Below are 18,371 nucleotides of genomic sequence, written 5' to 3'. Positions count from 1 at the left end.
GGACAAAATGGATAATGCAAGATGAAATTACTTCAAATAAAGGGTTTGGCACTTCAAAAGCAACCACATTAAAAATAAATCACTTTTTGCAAATAAGTTCTAATAAAGTCTGCTACACAAGTTGTACATTAACTTTGGTAATTATATGGTCTGCAAAAGCAGGTGGATACAACTCATGGTATCCTATGTCTCTGCCAGATAGCATAAAAGTTGTGAACGTAACAGAATTTTAAACAGAATATTTTGTTTAATGCATGGCTTTGGAACACTAACAACCATTCATTTGAAAACATCAGCACTATTATTAATTGCAAGTTTGATTGAAAGGTAATTTTGGTGTTAATTCCTCTACTGTCATTGCAACAAAATATATTTCTATTTCATCACCTACTTTAGAGAATTGCACCAATAGAAAAGTAAAGAAGTTACTTACTTGTGCAATAATCCACCCTGCATTACACGAGTGTAAGAGAATGGAAACCATCCTCTCCTAGAAAGAGAGAGAAAGATAGAATTAGTGGGTAGGATAATCTTATTCAGAATAAAACATCAGCTGGCCATAATGTCAACAAGCAGTTGTAATGTCTACAAAACACAGACAAGCTATTTATCCATGACAATGTTGAAAGGAAATATGAAACTGGGAGCAAATATAAACACACACACAATTTTACTTACAATCGCGTCTTTTCATTTTCTCCATAATGCCAGCCATCTTTAGCCTCAGGAACCAATAATGTGATGACATCTCCTTCGCTGAAGCTCAGCAGTGTGTTATTGCCTTTTGCCTGATGAGAGAAAATAGCTTGCACTTTGGTTCTTCCATTCTTTTCCAACCCAGCAGCCATTGAACTGGATCTGGGTAAAGTTCTGGTCTCAGCTGAAGAGTAAGAAAATGTGATATCACATTAGGTACAAAACAAAAGGAAAAGGAATATTTCTAATTTTTCAAGCTTCATTCTCACTGTTTTTCAGTTCCACCGTGAAACCCTGGCATAAATATAGTCTTTGCTAAAAGAACCTTGACAAAATATGTATATTGCCCATTACAGAGGAACCTCGATTATCTGGCATTCAATTATCCAAACAAGATGGCAAGGTCCCGATGCTTGGCTGAACTATGTTATCTGGCGTTCGATTATCTAAACAAAATATTCCCTGCCCGTATCATTCAGATAATTGAGGTTCCTCTGTATTATAGGCAATAATGCCAGAGGCAATAAGAGCAACACAACAGATTGTGGAAGTCTGAGATCAAAAAGATGAATATAACAAAACTACTGAACTGCTCTGGCACCACCTGTGATGAGTATTTCAAGTCAATGGTCTTTCATCAGAATAGTCATATTGGATGAGAATTACATGTGGAGATACCACATAAATTAGATATAGTTTCCTTTGACCAGCATTAGGGAAGCAGTCAGGATTTTTACAAAACTTTCACTGCTTTCAATGGTTAGGGCCATCTGGTATAGAAGCAGTTTTAGTGAACTTGGTTTTATATCTTGGTATAATGAGGATTTGGATCCATGACTGCTAGATTACTGGGACAGTGCATAAAGACAGGGTGCTCTGGAATTATAAAGCTTTATTACATATCTAATAATAATGGCCAGGAGTTAAGAGATTAACTGCCGGTAAATATCAAAAGGAGTAAAGTGTCTAAATTGTAAGTCAAATGCCATCTTCTCCTACATTGGAACCCATATCACTGACAGTACTAGTATGTAAAAGCAGCCAGCAGCAACTTTGCTATATCTGGACTGCAGTGGTAAAAATTGCCATGGTTATGGTAAAAGGTGTAGGTGTCTTTAATCCATATTTAGTACTATATTCACTAGAGTTTCACTTCAAAGTCTCAATTTAAAAGAAACTTTAAAAGCAACAGCACAATCCTTTCCAAACAGCAACCCTGGTATTGTGATATGTACAAACATGACAACATGGTATCTTTTGTGACTACATTGCCATGTATCCCAACAATACAAAAAAGGTACAGTCTACATCAGAAACTTTTGCTGAGCACTAAATATTAGTGAGCAAGAAGAAAATGTTAGAAATTCTGTGGACAGGCAGCATTGGTAAAGAATCTAAGTCACTCTGAAAATCAACAAGTTTTTGTCAAAACTCTGTTCACACTTGCTGAGTATTTTCAACAATTATTGTTTTTACTTCAGTATTTTGCTTTTGTATTAGCAAAGTAAACCTGCCTCAATCTTATGCCACAAGGTTACTGGTTGGCCTGTCAGTTCAAGGCTGAGCATGAAATTTATCCATTGCAAAAGCTATTTGTTCAACAAACTTGTAAGAGGTTTTAGTGAAACTGGAGACAATAAGAACAGACAATATCTGGAAATTTTGTCATAGCCGGCAATTGAAAACCAATGACTTTAACATAATCAATTTCATAGTGCTGCACTGTGTTGAAGTGCAGGTTTTATACAAGAGACAGGATCTAAAAGTTAACAGTGGTGAGGGCCTTTGAAATATTAATATTGATGCCACTGGTATGGAAATTTGGAGAGATTTAGGACAAAAGGTAACTAACACAAGACTACCTCAACTATTAAGGTGATTGATACAACACAAAAAAAATCTTCCCTTTGCATTAAGAAAATTTGAGTACATTTCACAATAATTTTGCATTAGGTCCACACCCAGTTAAATATCATTTTTAACTAAAGAAACATACAAGTCAGTGCAGGCTACTTTTGCTTTTGATGGCATTTATGTACATGCGCACATCAATAGAATTGCTTAATTCCCCTGAATATTACTAGTAATGCCTAAATTTGCATCACTCACCTGACAAAGGGCTGGCTTTCAATGGCATTGCTTTGCGTGTGGGTAAGGTGTTGGAGTACACATCAGATTGCTGTTGTTTTGGAAGTTGGGGCGGTGTAGGAGGCTTTGGTTTGGCATCAGGCTGGCCAGATTGCTGATAGTCCACAGAATTTGCATTTGATACGTCACCATTAGGTACTGATGGAATATCCTGGACCATCATGCGCTGAAACAGAAAACAGAAGTACATCAAGTATGGAGTATAATCTAATTTAACATTATATAGAAGTAAAAATATTATATTCTGAAACATACAGCACATATCCCATATCACCATAAATGCACATGGCCAAAATTAACAACTTTTCATCATTTCAATGTTATACATTTTTCATCAGCCGTTGAAGATTTTCCCTGTGTTTAATAATAATTCTGTTCACTGTCAATTAAACAAACTCCAGGCGGAGTTAATAAATAGCAACAGAATTTGTTACTAGCACCTGTAAACAAAATTCTATCTGTATAGCACATATTCAGTCTTACATATTAAATGATTTACGGCTAACAAATTATGCAAGTCCTTGATTAAGTTCCCTTTACTGGTAGCATTTTATGAGCATGAGATTTTGAGCCCGGGAACTCATCATTCAAAACGAGTAGCAGTGTGCGTCAGCACAGATTTGTGCAGTAACTGCACATCTGTGAACTGTGAAATATTACTGGTTGGGCCTCTGAGTGTAAATTGGAGGAGTAGGGAATAGGGAGTGAGAGACAATGATCTCAGAAATCTTCACTCTTATTGAGAGGAAGAGAGGGCAACAATTTGGAAGGCATGAATTTAGGAAGATCAGGATAGGACAGGATGATACTCTTGACTCTGACCCCCAGGTAAGGCCAGAGTGGCAGCAATTAAGATGAGCATTAACTTTTTCATTTTATGACATACAGTGCTAGGTGCATTAAAAAAAAAGACAATTAGATTTGTTCTGTGTGTGCAAACCAAAGTTGCAGGAAGGAGTAAAGTAGCTGTTCTATCCTTTTTTGATTATGCTAACAGCTTAATGCCTATTCCGGATGTAGGTAAAGGATGCCTCATTTGGTCCTTAGCAAACATCCAGCACAGCCTGCAACAGAATTGTGTCCATGTGCAGTTTGGGCATAATACAGCCCACTTTGCATCGACAAACTGGGCAGAACGGAGCCAAACATTAAGCTCTGAAAATCTAAGGACTAGCACATGCCAAGAGTTTGTACAAGCTAGCTTTAGGTTTTACATAATTTATTCTGCCAGATTGGTTAGTTCTAATTGCAACGTGTCAACCACAAAGAAACTTGGTAATACCATCGGCAATTCTTTTACAATATGTTATTCTTTATTAATTCCAAACACCAACTCAGTACCAGTGATATAGAGAGAGATTGGCTCTATTAATTCAAAAACAAATGCTTAGTCAGAATTTTATTTCCATTGAAACAGAACTCTCATCTATTAGCTCAAAGACATCAAGAAGTAGCTTTGAAGAAGTGACTCAAATATGATTAACCAAAATTTATTGATGTATTAAAATTAAAAGGACCGCTCAGATTCCCTATAGTATGGGAACAGGCCCTTCGGCCCAACAAGTCGACACCAACCCTCTGAAGAGTAACCCACTTGGACCCATTCCCCTAACCTACATTTATCCCTGACTAATGCACCTAACACTATAGGCAATTTAGCATGGTCAATTCACCTAACTTGCACATCTTTGGATTGTGGGAGGAAACCGGAGCACCTGGAGGAAACCCACGCAGACATGGGTGGGGGTGGGGAACTCCACACAGACAGACAGTCACCCAAGGCTGGAATCGAACCCAGGTCCCTGGCGCTGAGAGGCAGCAGTGCTAACCACTGAGCCACTGTGCCGCCCCGAGATCTTATTCTTCCATTATGTACTAGATAAATATATCTAACACATACACACAGTCTTACTCTCACCACCTCCTTAGTATGTCATGTGCTGAGTGGAAAGAAATGGAAGAATGCCCTGCACAATGTATCCCTCAATAGCAAGATGTTTGTATTGAAGCAGGTGGGATTTACAGGGTGGAATCTTCTGCTCTTGCTAATGGCGAGCTTGGAGGCGGGAAAGGCATTTAATTATGTGGGGCAGGGTTGCATTTGAACCTGCTGCCTTTCCACATTCCAACTGCTGTTCAATGTTCGTCATGTGGAATACATGACAAGTCAAGCTGTGCAGCTACTTGTCACCCAGAGTGCATCTTTTAATCAAAGGCAAAGGCAATCAGTACCTTATCAAGGGACCAGACATCAGAAGGATCAGGTTCCTGAGAGATATCCCCGACCCCTTTTCCTACAACCCTCAAAACGTACTGCCTGGTTGGCATGTGGTTCACTGGACCTTCTTCAAAAGTGGTCATGTAGATGCCTTGCCAGCTCTCAGCCAGCGGGTGAGACCTTCAACGCCTCAATAACATACTAACTATAAAGTCAGCTTTTCTTTCCTCAATAACAATGCTGTACAAGGAATGAGGTTGAAAACTATTAAAAGTGATTTGAGCTTTTTTGTAGGGAGATCAGGGAAGCCCTCTAGATGATATTCAGGAATGATCAGATGATACACAAAAAAAAATAGTAACATAAACAGATAATTTGACTGGCATTATTAAGGATGATCACAAAGTACTCCTTTTTACTCCACAAATGTTCTGCTTGTGTATCAGGTATTCAGGTCTTTGAAAATAAAATTCAAAATAGTTTCAAAAACACTAAATAGACTTTGACAAAACATCAATACTTACAGAACCTTGACCCAATCCACCTCCACCAACGAAAGGTGCAAGTTCTGGTGGCACTGGTAGAGGTTTAGCACCAGGAATAGGGTCTGATATAACCAGTCCTGATTTGGTGGAAGCAGCAGGGTCAGAGATGAGGGTTCCTCCATTGCCTGAAGACATCTGCTGCACCAATGACATTGCACGCTCAGGAATTTTGGATGGATCACTACAAGCCTGTTGCCAGCTAGGAAGCTTTTGTGTTATCATATCCTTGCCCTGGTAAAGAAAAGAAAATTCAGAGATTACTTCAGATGAACCCCACAGAGTAAAACATTTTCAAGGATCTTAATTTAATCAGTTTTAACAGAAGAGAAAAACCATTTGCCACGAATATTAAATTTTTAGGAAAAATAGTGATGAAAAGTAAAATGAAATGTTACAAGATCTTACTTTTGGATGTGTAGTTAGGTGGTTACAACTGAACAGGATCACTGATGTGCAAATGTTCTCTACCACCATCCCTCACCCCCAACCCCCACTAACCCTCACCCTTCCCTGGTCCTGATCATCGTTCAATAACTCATGCAGATTGTGTGGTTTGGGGAGGACAGAATCCGAACTGGCAGCAAAACCTTCCAGCAACATGTAGCCTCCTGACACCCCCTGTTAATTTTCATAAGTTAAGTGAAGCATGGATGATAACAGAATTGCACACGAGCAGAAAATCAAAACCTCAGGAGAGGCAAGGATAACAAGGAAACCGGCAAGGAAAAGAAGGGTAACTAAAATGATAATTCACTATAATTCCAGCAACAGAGGAATGGAAACTTATGAAAAAGGATGGAGTAACATTTTTCCTCAGGATATCCAATACAAAGAGCTTCTGTGGTGCTATTCATCTGATATGGGTGTGCACTACTACAACTAACTTAGTTATGTAGCACTACTTTTAGTATCATGATACTATCAAAATATTAGAACTGTGGAAGAATGTACAACATTGAGTAATACAGTTCAGGAAAAAGTGAATCTGCACCATAGTCTATGCTCAATAAGATGATTTCATCCAGAAAGGGTAGTTTGGCATTACAATTTCCATTACACCCATAAAAATTAGAAAAAAAAAGATGAATAATAAAATAATTCTGGTTTATGTTCCCAGTTGTATCATTGATGCCAACATTAGCAAAAAGGACAGTATCAATCTCAACTGTGTTACTCAGTTACAGTTCTGATGTATCAAAAATGGTCATTAGACTGAACTAATAAAGGCTCACAGATATCTAATGACAAATTGTCCATTTTAGTTGAGGACTAGATTAAAAACATTTAACCTAATATTTTTTTAAAAACTGTGTCTATATTTGTCTCTAACATTTTTGAAAAGCTGCAATATTGCAGTTTAGATTCACTTAATTTGAAAAACTTACCCTGCTGTGGTATACCATGTTATTCTTGGCGACTGCACACTGCTTTTCTACCAGAAAGCTGTATCGCCTACGCTCCTCGCTTAATGCTGTTTTGTAACCATTTCCAATGTAACTCTCCAGATCAGATTGCTTCTTGCTTATTGTCTCCACAAACTGTACAAGTCAGAGGAGATAAGAAAGCAAAAAGGACATTGAGAAAATGATGATGAAATAAAAGAAGAATGCAAAAACTTTCAGTTGTAATGACTGGCTATGGTTATGACATTAAATTAATATGGCTGCACAGAAAAAGATGAATGGAGGTATTTCATTTACATATTTTATACGTTGTTCAACATTTCGATTAATACCTGAAGACATATCCGAACAACGTTTCATTCAAAAAAGACAAGCTGCACAAAACACCGCATTGCTTCAAAGTTGGTCTTTCTTTTTCATATAAAATACTTTGTACTTCATTGATTCCCATCACAACCATAGTGTGATTAAAATTATCAAACAAAATTTGCTTTTGTGCATAGAAAATTGGCTTTTACATGATGAGTAAGAGACCTGCAGTGTTGGAACTCAATCTGCATCACGACGCTATTAGTTGAATTAATGCAATTTTTTTTGACAATTGTTCAACTTCTTAAGTATCAGTCAATTTATGCTAAATTGTAGATTCCTAATCTGAAAAATTGATCGAGATATTGTAAACAAAACTTTTATGAGAGTTTGGATTAAATCCAGAGTTACTCAGTACTAAAGCAGAGCAACATTTTTGCATTCAGAACATATGAGCCAATGTAAAGTGGCAAATGATAGCTATGAAATAATGAAAGTGGTCAAATAAGGTCACTAGCAAGTGTATACGCACTCGGTATGACCTCACAATATGCAATTCACTTTCTCGACAACAGGTGAAATGACAACCGTACAGATAATTAGAATTGAGCTCAATTTGCTTCTAGCTAGTGGGAATTAAATTTTCAACTTGTGGAATTTTAGCAGGGCATGCATATTTCTATGAGATTACAGTACTGTCTAAACTATGATTGTAGACTAATAAAGTCATTAAATGTTGAAAGAAATAGATGATGCCTCCGTTCCTAAAAAGTATTAAACTCAGTTCAAAATACCAGCCATTCTCCCATTTCTGTTCGCTGCACATCACATCAAATTTTGTTGCAAATGATGATTATAAAACAAGGCAACACATTTATACCAAGATGTAATAAACTTATTTGATAACACAATTTTTTTTTAAACAATTAATGGGAATACAGGATTTATGATCAGCCAGCACTAAAGTAACAAAAATGAAAGTTATTAAACTAAATAATCATTGTAATGGTTCACACGAAGTACAGCAGGACAGAATTCCTGAAACTGGTTATTTACGCTCCATTTTCATTGCTATGTTCTCACTGATGTTCAAGTGTGAATACATAATTCAACCAACAAGCAGAAGTTGCATTAAAACAATTTCTTTAATAAAAGTTAAAAAGTTAAGTAAACTTTTCATCAACAATGAGTAAACCTTTCTCCAGCATGTTGATTAAACACTGGCATTTCAAAACACACTGTTCAATGTATTAAATATTTCTGAGAGATGTTTGGAGGTAATTACAGAGATATAAACCCTGTGCATGCATCCAACATCTACTTCTTTAAACTCAAAAAAGATAAAAACTTAAATATATTGTGCCTTTTCAAAAGTCCTCCAGCAGCCTTTTAAAGCAAAGCTGATTAGCACCTGAGGAAGGGTAGCAAATGCTCTGACCGTATGCAATTAAATTCCCAAGCCCTAATAACTGACTTAGCATGTGTTTGAGGCAGGCAAGCCCAATGACTAAAAGTCACTGAATTATATCTGACATGGCAGACAGCGCTGTAAAACACAGAATTAATGTCAACCTTATGCTGGAAAAAAAGGTGACCATAATTTAAATTTCCCTCAAACATATTCACTGCTAGTTGTGTGTTTGAAGGTGTGAAAAGTTGAACACTAAGCAGTGAACACCAATACTTGGCTTGATTGCACGTTAAAGTTTGTAATTCTAATAGGATTTCTTAAAGTAAATCTGATTAAACGTTTTACAGTTTATATACATCTGTTCTTTAAGTTAATAGAATTGACAATAGCTTAATTGTTCAACTCCATTAATTTGTCCAGATATTTTTAAATCAAGTATCATGCTCACTAAAATTTCTGGACATATGAATTGTTTTATTGTGAACTTTTAATTCTATTTTTCTCTATTATAAAGAACAAGCTTCTTTGAATAATTTGAAGGCTAAGCAAGTACAACTGTCAAATCTAATTAAGTTATACAATTCTTTATATTGCAATTTTTTACATTATAAAACTACATTGAAAGCAAACTTGGAGCAGCCTGGATTGTTAGTTTTAAATGTATGAAGTTAGGCATAATTTATTTATTTCTTTTCAATACAAGTGCATGGCCAGGATAAAGTTACAAGTCCTCACTTAAAGCGAGTGTTGTTTTTGAAAATCATAACTTTAACTGAAACTTGTTTAAATAAATCAGAGCTGTCCATATAAAATCAATATTGAAGCCAGAGTTGGGTTCCTTTGTTTTATCTGGGTCAGAAATGTCTGATGCACAAGTTGAAATACTTTACTGTAGATATGCAGCCCTGTGCATCTCTAGCTAAAATAACAAAATACATAAAAAATATAAAATAAAGTACAATATGTTTAAAAAATGCATTCACCTGCACTGAATTGTGTTGATAGATTAACCAGGTCTGTTTAGTGACAGAGTTGCTCAGTGCAGGAAGGACCAAGTCCTAGGACTACCTGCACCACCCAATCTCTGCCACTAGATGGAGGACAGGACATGAGTGCTAGTTTAGAGCACGCAACAAGAGCAAAGCCAGGATTACAACCAGTAGAAAGAGAAGAAGAAGAACAACATATGTCAGGGGCTAAGGTAATTAGTAAGAATGGGAGGTAATTCAGGAGGTTGGGAAGAGGCAGAGAGGGGTAACACTGGGAAAGCGAGTGCATATAATGGGCAAGCCGCAGAAATAGGGAGCCTGTGGCAACCAGTATTACTGTAAAACTAGCAAATCTTAAAGATTATAATAATACTGTTTCACTTTAGTATTGTTAACAATGTTAAGTGAGTCAATATTAAACTCTGGCTTACAGTACCTAAATATACATTGTAACATAATAGGAGTTTAATTGTTTATTAAACTACCCAACGATCTATCAAATTTTGGAGATAGAAAAAGAGACAGGGTGACAAAAGTTCTGGCAAACTATGCATCCTGAAGACTTGGCAGAAAAGGAAACGAAACCTCATAATAAAGGCTTTATTCTGATGCACTGCCAACTAAAAATTTTTAAAGCTTTTTGAAAGTCAAAGAATGATGTCAGCAATTACTTTATACGGGTTCAACAATCAGCTTACTTCTGCGAATGATTCAAAACTAATCCTTTACCACAGAAAATAAATCTTTCTTCACTGGTTTCAAAAATAAAAAGTGAAATAGTATTTTCAAATTTAAATCTAGTCTACAAAATTACCCACATATACAGAAAAATTAGAATTAGAAGCAGAATAAAGTAGTAAAATAGATATTCATAGCAGTATGTAGCCAGCAATGACTAAATTAAAAAGAGATATGAACCATGCTCTACTTAACATGGTTCTGTGCAGTACTAATACAGACATGTTAAAAGTACAACCGTACCATTCTCCAATACATTACTTCAGATCAAAAGAGACTAAAGATATAACGAAAGGTATTAAAAATATGACCAGAGTCAGAAGAAATTGAATGCAAGTCAGTACTGTAAAAAAAAAACAAAAATGGAATAACATTGTCTAAGATTAACATGTAATCGAGGGGTACTGGTAAGGCAATACAATTCCTCTGAAATTTAATTGATAAATGCAAGTAAACATTTTCTTCCCCCACAATCAAACAGGGAAGTCTAAAATTGAAAATGTGCAGCATCACAATAATACATGCCTCCCTCACTTGTTTTGTAAAGGAAGGATCATGATGTAGAATAAATATGTAGCTAAATTGGACATCCAAAAAAAATTAAATTAATTTAGGATTTGGGATTTACAGTTAAAAGTCAAATGTTTTCATGATGTTCATTAAAGTGTATGTGCTTTTGGCAATCAAGGACTAACCTTGCTATGATCAAAGATGTAGCTCAAGATCTCATCTTTACTCATGTTTCAAAAGAAAATTAATTGAGCAAATCATCAACCAGTCAAGGTACAATTAAAAATCTGAAGCTGAAATTGTTGAGCTCAAATTCTCAAGGAGGGATAGGTTAAGCCACACCTGTACACACAATGCTCCAGAATAGATTCATAAGGAACATGACCACAGAAAAGTAGTGGTTAGTAGAAACAGATTATGGAAATGAGTATAAAAGAAAGTGGCCTACAATCATTGGCATTCTTCCAGTCACTAATTGAACTAAGTAAGCAGAATTCTCATCGTAAAAGCTCACTTACGTTCCCTTTACCTTTGAGCACTGCATTTTTATTTCACACAGAAAATGTAACTTTTGTTTCTTGACATTCTTCCATTGGTAAGATTTCCATAAACATCCTTGATCTTCAATTATTGCATGGAAATGTCACTTCTCATGACTCACAACTGTATTCCAATAGAAATGTGCTGATGATAGGCTGTTGCCATAGCAACAGAAAATAGGTCAAACCAGGAATTCTTTTCGTAGTACAGAACAGTATTACTTGAAAAGGATTAAATCTCAGAATGCTACAACAGTTAATAAAAACATAAGCCACTTCAGGTTGACACAATGGCCATAATATCAATTGCTCAGACAGACAAAATCAGAAATCAAATAATGCTACAATAAAATCTAAAAGTATTCCTAAGGACATGGAGATAATGATAGTCATGCTAGACTCATTCCATGAGTCACTGCCTGTCAGGGACATTCATTGTATATTCGAATCCTCCACTCATTTCATATAGGAATTAGCAAATGTCAGTGTAATATTGTCCTCTTTGCTCAGAAGAACATTCTTTAAGATATGGATTTTAATTCTAGGCCCTTCCTAAATGTTGTATGCCAGTCAGCCCATACAGTAACACATGTTTTGTTGTGATGGAGATGAGATGGAGGTCAAGCTAGTTACCAATTTTCTATCCTCCGATAGAAGTGTTGTTTTTAACATCCATAACAACCAGAGTGATAATCCAGAATGCCAAAAAAGCCCACATGCAAGTGCTAGAAGTAGCTCTCCATGTCAGATAATCAAGACAGGCTGTGGGAACAGTCTGTGCACTTGTGTACGAGCTGAAGGGTAAGAGGCTGGGGGTGGTGGAAGTGCAGTCTGGGAGCAAGTGTGAGGCAAAAGTGGAGGCTGGGGCTGATAAGGCACAGCTTTCTCACCACAATGTCTACAGAATAAATTTTTGCTGGCTGATCTCTTTTTGGGACACTTGTCCCCCTTGCTCTCTTGCCGCATAAAATCATAAATCTGACTGGAAATGTAAATAGACCATTCAATCAGAAAAATCACAAAATAAGTGACTGTACTAACTTGCAAAATGTTTGCTCTTTTGTGTCGCTTCCAAATCACATTGGATACCTCTTCATGCTTGTACACACTATGGCACCTAGACTTGACAATTGCAGCTTTCACAGCTTATAGAAACAGCTGCTTTGAAGAACTTTGTGAACTAAGCAGGATTTTTCTGCTCTGCCTCTTCAGTTCTACTTACAGGTTTCCCTAGGTGCTCTTGGAATAGCTTCAATGCAGTGTGAAATAATAAAACAGTATCATCTCCATTCAGCTTTTGGAAAATTCCATTGAAAAATAAATGCTGCCAATTTTTTTTCAAACATAGCAGTACCATGTTCAGTCTCAAGTGATTGCATTTAAATTCAGAATTAAACTCCTAAAATGTGGAAAATGAACTTTCTGCTTCCAATACAGAATTCAAACGTCCTGTATTCTTTAAGGGACTTGGGTATCCCTAATAAGACCAGCATTTGTTCTCTATCCTTAACTGCCCTAATTGAGTGGCTTGCCAGGCCATGACTGAGGGTAAATAAGAGTGAGGCAAATTGCTGAGCGTCTAGAGTCAGATGTAGGTCTCAGTGGGGAAGGATGACAGATTCCCTTCCTTCTAGGAGGTTAGCTTCATAGTCATCATTACACAGAGACTGGCTTTCAATTCTAGATCTTTTAAATTCCACCACAATGGGATGTGAACCAATGGCACCAGACCGTTAGCCTGATCCAAATACAGATTGACATAATTCCTGACTCCACACCCAGTGACACTTACTCACAGGAGCTAACAGGATTCAACTACACTCCCTCTGGAATAATGACGACTATTTGAATTCCAGTTTTTAAGACACAGCTGTCAAATTTTGAATACTGTGATTAACAGCTTTACCTTTCAGGTGAGACAATAAAGCAATTGTTTAAATATTGTTTTGTGGGATGCGGACATTGCTGGGAATCATTTATTGCCCATCCCCAATTGCCCTCGAGGACAGCAGCTAGGAGTTGTCTTCTTGAACTGCTGCAGTCCATGTGGTGAAGATCCACTCAGCTATTAGAAAGGATTCCAAAATTTTGATATAGCAATAGGGAAACAACGATGACACAGAATGCTGGAAAGCGTCCAAACCCATCTGTATGGACACCTTATTACAATGCAACAAAAATCTGCAGTGCAAAAATAAACTTAGAACGAAAATAATAAAAGCAAAACATTTTACAAAAAAAAATCAATTTCAATAGAAAAGAAATACCTATTGTGCGATTTATAAGGTAACTAAAAATAATGACCTTGTTCTATGCTTTGTAGTGATCTGAAAATAGGTACCATTCTTTTGATTTTGCATGCACAATCATTGGAAGAAATACAAAAACTGAACTCATTTATAGCATCGCCATAAATCTCCCTTCACCTAAGCCCCACTTCCCTCTTGGCCGTCTTAGTATCTCATCAATGCAAAAGTGCTGTGTACCTTTGAAGAACTTATACAATAAATCACAGGATAGACATGTTATGGGTGCAGTTCTTTAGGAACTGGAGAGAGTTCTAATAAAGAATTACACAAAACATTTTAACAGTGTAATATAATTATACACCTGCGGTGATTACATATCAAAAGTACTCCATTGGCTATAAAACTTTGAGACATGCTGAGATTATGACAGGTGCTATAGAAATCCTATCCAAGTAGCTTATTGTGAAGGTAATGACACATGCAATGAATAGCCAATGTACTCAGAGACAAATAATTTAGGGTCAGAAATCTAGGGTATGAGCAAAGGGAAGCTTCTTAAAATGGAAAGACTGAGCCAGTCATTTTTTTATAGCTATTGCAGTGTGAGGTTTAACAAATATCCAAAAATAACTTGCACTTGGGAAATAATGAAACCACATCAGAATTTACTGATGACACCAAATGGAGAAAAAAGGGTTGTTTACAAATTGTGACCAGGACTTTAAAGTCTCCACAAGGCCATATATAGAACAGCAGAAACAGTAGATAGGTCGAAAATGCAATAAATTGAACAGTTTCTTGTTTGTCCTTTCAGTCAAAGATGACCATGTACTGTTTAGTAGGATCCCAGTGGGTACGCAGATGACTATCAAGGACAATTTGTGCTTGGAAGTCTCTGTTGCAAATAGGATATCATACACAACTGAGTTTTGGAGGTCACTCTGGCTCAGGATTCTTCTGCTGACACTTTCCCATTGCTTCTGAAACATGCTAGCTTTTGAAGGAGGTCACACAATTTTTAATTCAGTTGTACTGGGCACATGACCCTGGGCAAGCTTTATCCAGGACTCAGGATTGATAGAAAAACTCCTAACCGAAGTCTTCAGAGTTTCCTTGTACCACTTCTCTTGACAGTCACGACAGTGCACCCCAGATTCAAGCACTCCATACAATGTAAAACAGTATCTGGTACTTTGCCTAGATGATTCTGTTGTGACCGCCTCAATATGATGGAGATGCTTAACACATCAGCTGGCGCAGCACCTCAGGTGTCACACATTTTGTCCCTCCATCTGATGTGGACTCTGAAGCAGTTTAAGTGAAAATGACTGGCTGTCTGACTGTGTATCAGCATTGGGCCAAGTCTTGCATTCATAAAGAAGAGTGGACTATTCATAGACTTGCATTCTCAGACTGATGCTTGAAATCGGAAGGCCCCACTTGTTTTGACAATTCTTTCATGGGGTCTCTGCTGCCAGCCTCTGCACATGGACATGCATACTATGTTTATTTGCATGACCAAAGCCTTTAGCAGTGAGGACGTTTGGAATTCAGTGCAGAAGCTCAGTTGGTCTGAAAAATTCTACCAAACAGTTCAACAATTCCACAGAAAGCATGTTTCCACATGTCCTGGATGACCAATTCCCAGTCTCTAATGAAATTAAACAAGAATTGCATGATAGCATCAATTTTCTTCATTTTTTTCCCCCATCATGCTGCCCAATGCTTTACATGGTGGTGATCCTGGCATGAAATCAGATATCAGATGAATGGTAGGTTGCTCAATCCAAGTCTACTCCATGCAAAGACTGAAGTGGCCAAAGACATACTTCATGATTTCCTGTTTGCCAATTATTATGCATTTGGTGCTGGTTCCAAGTTGAACATGAAATGTAGCATGAACTTGTTTTCCAATGCATATAAGATAATTTGGGCCTTAGAATGAGCACAAAAGAAAATTGAAGTAATATATCAGCCTCCTCCAGAAAAAGCCAATCTCAAGACCAAAGTTTCAATCCATGACCAGAACCTGTCAACATTGGATAAGTTCACATCTCGGTAGTACAAAAATATAATGTACTTTGGAAACAAGAGAAGGGAAAGGAAATTTAATTTTTGAAAGAGGAAACTTTGATGACCTTTGATTAGCACATACATGGTCATCGAATACAAAACCAAGGATTCCATTTGCACTTAAATCCTTTCAACATAATGTTTGGCCACATTCAGAGGCAAAAACAAAAGCAAGATTTCTACAACTTAAACCAGTTATAAAACGCTTGAAGCCACTGAAAAATTAATATAATGCTGGAACATAAACCCAAGTGTTTGCAATTCTAATTTCAAGAACACTTTTCAGTCTTTTCATGATCTAATTCATATCCTATTTGATTTGTCACATTAGTATTTTACAAACCCATTTATACTGTACTTGTAAAAGAACAATAATCAAACATACAATAAAGTGATTTTGTTCAAACTGTCAGGATTTGACAAGCTAAAACCCTCCATTACAGGGAAATCCTAGGAAATGTCTGGCAACGTAAGCCTAATTCTTACTCTTGGAAGCATCACTTGTATTGTCCTTCGAAATAGCACACCTACATAGAGCATTTAAACAGATTTAAAATGTTATGACAGCTTTTTAAAAGTATTGGTGATACACTGCTACCAATTGTACTGTGTATGACTCATTGTGGCTGGCTGTCATTTTAGACAAAGAGCATGTTGGGGTGGGAGGGGGAGGAGATGGGAAGTGCAGCAACAATCCATCCGTCATAGAAATAACTTTGTCAAAAGTTGGTTTGAAAGTTTTAAAATGCATTTTGGTTAGAGGTATAGGTTTGGGAGAACTAAAAGAAACTGCACCATAATATTAGCTACTTTACATATTCCCAACACACATTGTAGTATTCCTTGTGGTAGGATTACCTTGGATATCATCTAAGAAAAAAATTGCAAAGTATCATGTTAATTTGAAAAAAATTATAACCACCTACAAATGAATAAAATTCTCCTAACCTGTTCTTATTCTTCCACAAGCTACACCTGGCATGTCTTTTTCCCTGGGTGGGGGATGGGGGTGCGGTGGCGGTTGAGGCATATTGAGACAAGTTGATGTTCCAGAACTAAGGAAGAACAAATCCCCTGTAATTCTAAGAACTGTGGAGCATCAACATGTAGCATTGCTGAGTACAAAGCACAATAGTCCAAATGCTTTAGCATTATAAATTTTATTAGGAATATTTGTATGCAGCTAAAGTGAGCCTGCAAGTGATGTGATAACATGCATCAGGTTCACAAAGATACTCAGCAACACATCTACTGGCACATCTATAAAAATTAGTAAGAGACCTTGCGGACACTCAGAACTTCCTTTGCCTCCTGAGGAAATAGAGATATTGTTGTGCTTCTTTGACCATTTACTTTGACATGGGTGGACCAGGACAGATTATTGGTGATCATTACTCCCAAGAACCGGATGTTTTTGACTTCTGCTCCTTCCCCTCCCCCCACCCCCGTAACTGGATCCTCAACTTCCTGACCCATACACAGCAACACAGCAATAAGTATAGACGACAACGCCTCCTCCACCATAATCCTCAACAACAGTGCCCTGCAAGGCTGCATAATCAGGCCCTTACTATACTCCTTATAAACTTGCAACTGTGGGGTCAAAATCCACCCGAACTCTACTTACAAGTTTGGTGACGACACCATCACTGCAGGTTGGATCTCAAACAATGACATGACAGAACACAGGAAAGAGATTGAGTGCTTAGTGGCATGATGTAAAGACAACAAATTTCTTCAATGTCAGCAAAATGAAGCAGCTGGTCAGTGACTTCAGGCAGCAGAGTGGAGGGCCTGCCCTGTTGCATCAATGGTGCTGAAGTGGAGAGCGTCAAAGCATCAAAAGCATCAGGTCCCTGGGAGTAATGATCACCAATAATCTGTCCTGGTCCACCCATGTCAAAGTAAATGGTCAAAGAAGCACAACAATATCTCTACTTCCTCAGGAGGCAAAGGAAGTTCTGAACGTCTGCAAGGTCTCATACTAATTTTTATAGATGCACCAGAGAAATCATCCTATCTGGAAGTATCACTCCCAAGACCACAAGAAACTACAGAAAGTCGTGAACACAACCTAGTCCATCATGCAAACTAGCCTTCCATCCATTGACCCCATCTATATTTCCTGCTGGCTTGGGAAAGCAATCAAAGATTATTCCTCCCACCCCGGTTATATACTTTCCCACCCTCTTCCATCAGGCAGATAAAATAAAAGCTTGAATACACGTATGAATAGATTCAAGAACAGCTTCTTCCCTGTTTTTTAGGCTTTCAAATGGGCTTCTCAAATGTTAATTCTCATCTCACTCTCTGCATCTTCTCTGCGACTGTAACACTGTATTCTGCAATCTGTTCTGCTACCCTGATGCACTTTGTATGGTATGATCTGCTTGTAGAACATGCAAAACAATACTTTTCACTGCATCTCAATACACGAGACAACAATAAAATCAATAAATCACATTAAGTGTCTAGAATGACTGTCTTTATAGCATCAGACTCACAATAAATTTAAATTTGGCAAGGAAATAATTGTCCATATG

General features: G+C 37.2%; 1 protein-coding gene across 3 annotated transcripts in view; it reads right to left on the bottom strand.

Moving 5' to 3' along the window:
• LOC140464078 (BAR/IMD domain-containing adapter protein 2-like) overlaps nt 1-18,371 on the bottom strand; it is a 72,169-nt gene that overhangs the window by 9,551 nt on the left and 44,247 nt on the right. For all 3 annotated transcript variants that reach the window (XM_072558763.1, XM_072558762.1, XM_072558764.1), the window contains 5 exons: nt 6,993-7,145; nt 5,587-5,838; nt 2,806-3,010; nt 679-880; nt 434-490 (listed from right to left, as the gene is read on the bottom strand). In XM_072558763.1, the coding sequence (XP_072414864.1) occupies nt 434-490; nt 679-880; nt 2,806-3,010; nt 5,587-5,838; nt 6,993-7,145 (869 nt within the window). The remainder of the gene's footprint in view (nt 1-433; nt 491-678; nt 881-2,805; nt 3,011-5,586; nt 5,839-6,992; nt 7,146-18,371) is intronic.

This window comes from Chiloscyllium punctatum, chromosome 39, assembly GCF_047496795.1.
Source record: "Chiloscyllium punctatum isolate Juve2018m chromosome 39, sChiPun1.3, whole genome shotgun sequence".
Classification (NCBI taxonomy): domain Eukaryota; kingdom Metazoa; phylum Chordata; class Chondrichthyes; order Orectolobiformes; family Hemiscylliidae; genus Chiloscyllium; species Chiloscyllium punctatum.
The sequence above is the reverse complement of the archived record's forward strand: the minus strand, read 5'-3'. Positions and strand labels throughout refer to the sequence as shown.